This window comes from Cheilinus undulatus, linkage group 12 (assembly GCF_018320785.1).
Source record: "Cheilinus undulatus linkage group 12, ASM1832078v1, whole genome shotgun sequence".
NCBI classification, from domain to species: domain Eukaryota; kingdom Metazoa; phylum Chordata; class Actinopteri; order Labriformes; family Labridae; genus Cheilinus; species Cheilinus undulatus.
This window is the reverse complement of record NC_054876.1, coordinates 45,386,985-45,393,661: the sequence shown is the minus strand read 5'-3', so window position 1 is coordinate 45,393,661 and position 6,677 is coordinate 45,386,985. Positions and strand designations below refer to the sequence as shown.

General features: G+C 41.0%; 1 protein-coding gene across 1 annotated transcript; it reads left to right on the top strand.

Annotated features, from left to right (window-relative positions):
* Window positions 1–252: 252 nt before the first annotated feature.
* On the top strand, window positions 253–4,729 carry pou4f4 (POU class 4 homeobox 4). The gene is made up of 2 exons (XM_041801923.1): window positions 253–372; window positions 3,803–4,729. The coding sequence occupies exons 1-2, from the start codon at window positions 253–255 to the stop codon at window positions 4,727–4,729; spliced, it is 1,047 nt and encodes a 348-aa protein (XP_041657857.1).
* The last annotated feature ends 1,948 nt before the right edge of the window (window positions 4,730–6,677 follow it).

The following is a 6,677-nucleotide window of genomic DNA, read 5'->3' as shown; positions in this document are numbered from 1 at the left end:
CAGGAGTCATTAACCGGCGGTAGGAGCCAGGAGCCCCGCAGGAGCCTAGGAGTTACTTCTCCTTCTCTGTTTCGGTGTTTTTTTTTTTAAAGCGATCCTGACTGACCGTGAGACCCCATCACGACTACTTTTCTTTTTTGAAATCTGTCCAACACGGCTGGTTTCCCTCTTTGAGGCGTTTCTCTGTTAAAACTCACCAAAACGGAGCCGAACGAGGAAGACGGACAACGACCCTCCCTCACTTCTGCAATCATGATGTCGATGAACAGCAAGCAGCCTTTCAGTATGCACCCCATCCTGCACGAGCCTAAATACACTCCGCTGCACTCCAGCTCCGAGGCCATCCGCAGGGCCTGCCTGCCCACACCGTCGGTGAGTCCAAAATCCAGTCCAGCACTGGGTCTCTGCAGCTCCTGTCAGCTGCCAGCGAAGCTTCCAGAACCTTATCTTTGGTTTAAAATTCATTAAAAAAATACTTAGAAAACACATATCATTGGCAAACCTTTACTTTCAGTCTTTATAATCTGTTTACTTAGGCACGCTCGCGCAGTATCTGGCTTTAAACTAGGCAAAGACAAACACAGACATGATTGGTTGCTTCATCATATCCGGATTAGGTGCAGTTTGGATTATGGTTCAACATTTATTTTGATAACAGAGCAAAACTACGCGACATTCGTCTGAAAAAAGAAGTTTTGTTTTTTTTGAATGAATTTAAATAAACTAAGAGGAAACTGAGGAAGAAATGCGCCTCGTTGAGAAAAATAATCTACATTAACTTTGTTAAATGTCAGAAAATATAAGAAAAATAATTATTTTAAAAAGTGTGTACTAATAATTGATGTATTAAGAATGCAAAGTGGACCTAAAGCACCAGCTATAATGCCAAAAACACCTCCAAATACATGATGTTTGCTCTGTGCGTAAAGACGCGCAAATGATTGGCTTTCAGGATTAAAACTCAGCGCACAAACAAATACAGGCATCAGCAATGTAGTAAATTTTGAGAAATTGTTCAATAATATTTCAGTTGTATGAATTAATTACATACTGTGTCCGAAAAATAAGCTTTGCTTGAATTAAATGTGTGAAGGAAACGGTGGAAGAAGCGTCTTGCTGGGAAGCATTTGGGAAATAAAGATCTTTTAGCCTTTAGCTGTTAAAATGACAGAAAATTAATGATAAATAGAATTAATGAAAATGCAAGTAAAATAAGTACACAGCTTGTGCGTAAAGACGCGCAAATGACAGGCCTTAAGGGTTTAAAAGAAGCACACAGCCTAGCACTGATGCTGTATCTGTCCTGATGAGGACTGGCTCATTTTCTCAGTGTTAATTTCGATAATATTACTTAAAAACCTGCTTTTTTTCTTGTATAAATCCTACTGTGTTTGCTTGAATGAGATGCATTTCACCAGAGAAAACAGAGAAATAGACGCGTCTTGTTTGGGCTCAGTTAGGATATGCATAAAATATCGCAGGGACTGCTAAAGTGAGACAAGGATCATTTATGTGTGGATTAGCAGCAGTAGTAAGATCTAAAAAAAAAAGTCGTTTTGGATACTTTAAGTTGAAAGTTTGTGCGTAAAGACGCGCAAATGACAGGCCTTTAGGGTTTAAAAGAAGCGCACAATCTAGCACAAGCATCACTGATGCTGTATCTATCCTGATGAGGACTGGTTCATTTTTTCAGTGTTAATTAGGATTATATGACTTTAAAACCTTTTTTTCTTCTTGTAGAAATCCTACTGTGTTTGCTTGAATGAGATGCATTTCAACAGAGAAAAACAGAGAAACAGACGCGTCTTGTTTGGGCACAGTTAGGATATGCGTAAAATATTGCAGGAGTGAGAAAAGGATCATTTAGCACTCGCTCTGTCTTTGGTGAAAGAGCTTTCGCTCCAGCGTCTCGGTCAGAGTTACAGGGTCATCTTAAAGTGGAGCGTTGTGTCAGTTTTGGAGAGTTCAAAACTAGAATTAGGGAACATTTGACCAGTGTGTCTGAAAGCTGCTGGTTTGTGGATTGATGTTCTATGTCCTGTTTAATGTGTGAAACTCATGCTGCTGTCTTGGCCAGGACTCCTTTGTAAAAGAGATTTTTGTATCTCAGTGGGAATAAATCCTGGTTACATAGAGGTTAAATTAAAAAATAAATACAGTTATGTGTGGGTTAGCAGCAGTAGTAAGATCTAAAAAAAAAAAAAAAAAAAAAAAGTCGTTTTGGATACTTTAAGTTGAAAATTTGTGCGTAAAGACGCAAAAGGAGCGTCAAATCTTCCCAAAATCCTATGAAAAAGTGTGCGCCCTGCCTCTGCAGTAAAAGGAAGTAAAAGATGAAGGAGGCGGCGTGGATTCTCCGAGCGCGTGTTATCTCATATTGTCCCATTCATATTCAAACTCACACTCGTCTCATTTCATTGTCCGCAGAAATTATTCAGGAGATCGTAAATATTAATTTTAAATGAATATCCATCCACGCTGACACAGTTTCCATGCTTTGTTGGGCAGATCCACTGATGTCCAAGTTTCATTAGATAACATTTTTGGAGAAGAAAAAGAGGAAGTGGGAAAAAAAAAAAAATTTTCAAATACATTTTGATGTTGATATGACCATTTTAAATACAGGGAACGCCGTGCGTATTTTGGTCTGTTGTCCTCAGATAAAAATAATTTCAGACTTCTTTTTTTTTTTTTTTTTTTTTTTTTTAGGTTTGACAGAACCGGAAATTTAAACTTAAACATGAAACTTTCACGTGAATATGTGGCATCAAACATCCCTCATGAATCTGCTTTTGGATGTGTTTTGTTTAGGTCAGGTTTTTGAGCCATTCATTCACTTTCATTTTAAATTCTATCATCTGTTCAAGCTGGCACCTTTTTGGGGGCAGATCCAGTGATGTCCAAGTGCCATTAAATATGATTTTTAAGAACGAAAGGAGACAGTTATTTAAAGTTAAGCTCTATTTTCTTTATTTGTAGGCTATTAAAATCCATTTTTGCGTAGAAAGCGTTGTGCGTAATTTGAGTTGTACCCTTAAATGTTGCTAGGATGGTTCGGTGCTGGGCGCAGAACATTCAATTTATTTAGTTTGTTTGGTCAGTTTTGAAGCAATAAAGTTTAACTTTAGCATAAAGCCCTATCATATAAAGTTCTGTTCTGGTAAATGTGCCAAATATCTAAACCAGACCGCCTTTGTTCATATTTCTTCCTTCACTTTTTTTCTTTATGTAGATTTTTTAAAATATAAATATGAAGGAATTGAAACAAAAAATCTTTGTCATATAATTCAACGTGAATGAAAAGATTTTTATGGGATAGAGTAGAAGCTTCACTTCAATTCAAACTTAAGGACTGGAGGTCCTGATAAAAAGAGAACACAGCACATAAAAGAATACATCTTTAAAAATAAAGGCACATAACAGCTCATTATTTAGACCCACTGTATGAAAAACTAAAAAAAAAAAAATAGTGTAGACTTAAAAGAGGCATCTTTAATGTCTCCATAAAGGTGACAGGGCTTAAAAGATTTCGTTCCCAGAGGAATTAAAATCAATTTACGCACAAGATCTCTAAATAAAGCTTTTAGATTATCATCTCCTGCAGTTACAAACATCTCACCTGCACTCAGAGCATCATTAAAGGTTACTTTTAGCCTCTGCAAGCTTGATCTCTCGAGTTGATTCATCCAAAGGAAAGGGTTTGCACCTTTAAGTTCTAGTAGAGACTGTTCAGTTTGGTCAAAGATGTGACTAAGTGTTGATTTTTCTCATTTTTCCTCCCCTTTCTCTGCTCCTCGCGCAGCTCCAGGGGAACATCTTCGCGGGCTTCGATGAGACTTTGCTGCAGAGGGCCGAGGCTCTGGCCGCCGTGGACATTGTGGCGCAGAAGAGCCACCCGTTCAAACCGGACGCCACCTACCACACCATGACAACCATGACCAGCATGACCTGCACCCCCACCTCCTCCTCTGCGCACCTGCACCACCCATCCGTGCTCACCTCCCACCACCACCCAGCGCACCACCAGCCGGCTCAAGGCCTGGAAGGAGACCTGCTGGACCACCTGACGCCGGGTATCTCTCTGGGAGGCATGCCGGGCTCGGACGTCTGCTCCACGGCCTCGCACACCGCCCACGCTGCGCACATGTCTGCCATCAACCACATGCAGCACCATCACCACCCACAGTCCATGAACATGCACCCGCACGGCCTGGGCTCCCACAGCTCCCTAGGGGGCGGCGTTGGAGACGCAGAGCCGGACCCACGGGAGCTGGAGTCTTTCGCTGAGAGGTTCAAACAGAGGAGGATCAAACTCGGAGTGACCCAGGCGGACGTGGGCGCGGCGCTGGCCAACCTAAAGATCCCAGGGGTGGGATGTTTGAGCCAGAGCACAATCTGCAGGTTCGAGTCCCTGACGCTGTCCCACAACAACATGGTGGCCCTGAAGCCGATCCTGGAGGCCTGGCTGGAGGAGGCGGAGCGCGCGCAGAGGGAGAAGATGTCCAAGCCGGAGATCTTCAACGGGGGCGACAAAAAGAGGAAACGGACATCTATCGCGGCCCCGGAGAAGCGCTCCTTGGAGGCTTATTTCGCCGTGCAGCCGAGGCCCTCCTCGGAGAAGATCGCTGCGATCGCCGAGAAACTGGACCTGAAAAAGAACGTGGTCCGGGTTTGGTTTTGCAATCAGAGGCAAAAGCAGAAACGAATGAAGTTTTCTGCGACGCACTAAGACCTGCAAGGAGAGAGAGAGAGAGAGGGCTGCCTCGTTTACAAAAAGACAAATCAGAGACAAGCTGCTGCTGCGCACTGTCAGAGAAATAGCACAAGGTACACCGTGGAGCCTGCTGTTACGCACAACTGGACCTTTTTATTTTCTCTTTCACCGTGCGTAAAATCTCGCCGATCATCCCCAAAAAGTTCAAACTGAAAATGCAAGACGCAACATCACATAACTGTACAGATTCATCTCAGTATTGTCCACATTCGGGCTGTTTTTGGCACCAGAAAGTATTCAGATTAAGCCACACTTTTGCGCTTTTATTGTGGATGCAAAAAAAGATGCATGCGTAATTATGAAGCGTGGACGCGTTCCAATCCCAGTGCGTCAAATATCGAGTTTTTAGGCCATCTTCAAGCTGAGAGTGTTAAAGCTGCTGTTTTTGGAGTGTTTTGGCGCAGAGATGGGCAAATTTGGCTACTAAGAGGGATATATTATTATTATTGGAAAGATTTTCTTAATTAGACAATTATAATTACTAATAATTTAATTAAAGGTGTGCATTTTAAGAGTCTATTAAACCATTTTTCTAAAGCTAAACTTAAATGCAAATATTAATTTGCATTTAATTTGATAAACACAATTCTAAAGACTGTTTAAGCAACTTCCTTCAATGCAAAGAGTGCACATTGTGCTTGCATTTCTTTACATTTCCAAAAGCATAATTTAATGCTTAATAAATGCATTAAAAAAAAACAACTACAGCCAATAATATGTTGTAACTTCTTGCAAAGTGATTAACATACACCAGAATGAAAAAATAAGACAGAATTACTTATTTATCATGTTTTTATGGCAGAATTTTCTCATTTCTGCTACCTTTTCTCACCTGATTTTGACTTTTGGGTCATACAAAGTGAGGATGGGGGCTGCATTCAACATTTTTGCCCACCCCTGATTGCAGCAATATGCTTCCGCTCTCAGTTTAGCCTGACTTGAACTTTTAGGGATTGTTTTTGGAAGTTTAGCTGCAAAATACAAGTCCAGGCTTCCATAAAGACTCCGAGGAAAAGCAGAGCCGTAGCCAAGACTTTGGAAACATGGGGTCATGACCCCCTAAATAAATGCATACTGGAAAGTAAAGAAATTCATAAATGTGACTACTTCCTGTGAATTTAAATTCTACACAGGGTCCTTACTTTCAAAACCTGCAGAGAAAAAGTCTGTACAGAAAGTTTTGAAAGTATCATCTTTTAAAATATTTTTAGGAAGTAAATTTTCAATATTATGAGTCTAACTTGGCTTAAAAAACACCAGCATGTGTATATTTTAGTGAAATCTGGGTTTTTGCACTAGAAAGTGCTCAGCCTAAGCAACATTTTCTGCACTTTTGAGGTGGATGCAAATGAAATTACACGCCCACCTCTGGAGTGTCAACACTTTTGCACTAAAACCCATGCTTTGCCCATCTTGGAGCCTTTAAACTGCCTTTTCAGATGCTATTACAGCCTTTAATGGTGCACTCATGAGTCCTCTCTCAGTACAACTCCATCAGGAGCTGTTTTTAAAGGTCCAGCTGCAGAAACAACCGGATCCTGCGGTGTACCTTTTGTTTTAATCTGACAGTGGAGACGGAGCACCAGGACTGGGAGAAAGACTGAGACCCTGTCCAAAAATAAAAACAGAGACTCACACCTTGATGCTTCTCCACAGGCTGACGCTCTCTGAGACACGAGAGGGAAGAAAAAGAAGGGAAACAACGCTCCGTTTCATTCATTCTTATGGCAATTATTGTACAAAAAAATAAGCAGAATAATGATGGGAATTGAGGAGTAATGCTCCTCATTAGTCGGAATAGCTTTTTTATATTTATCAGTGTACATACTTGTGAATATGTTGCACCTCTGTGTGTGGAAAAGCTCATTGAAATGTATTGTCTTTTCTCCCAGGTGTTTAGTTA

Excerpts from the sequence above, each read along its gene's own strand:
- pou4f4 (XM_041801923.1), top strand. The coding sequence starts at position 253 with ATGATGTCGATGAACAGCAAGCAGCCTTTCAGTATGCACCCCATCCTG. Across the intron at positions 373-3,802 it reads CCTGCCTGCCCACACCGTCG|CTCCAGGGGAACATCTTCGC; the intron begins GTGAGTCCAAAA and ends CTCCTCGCGCAG.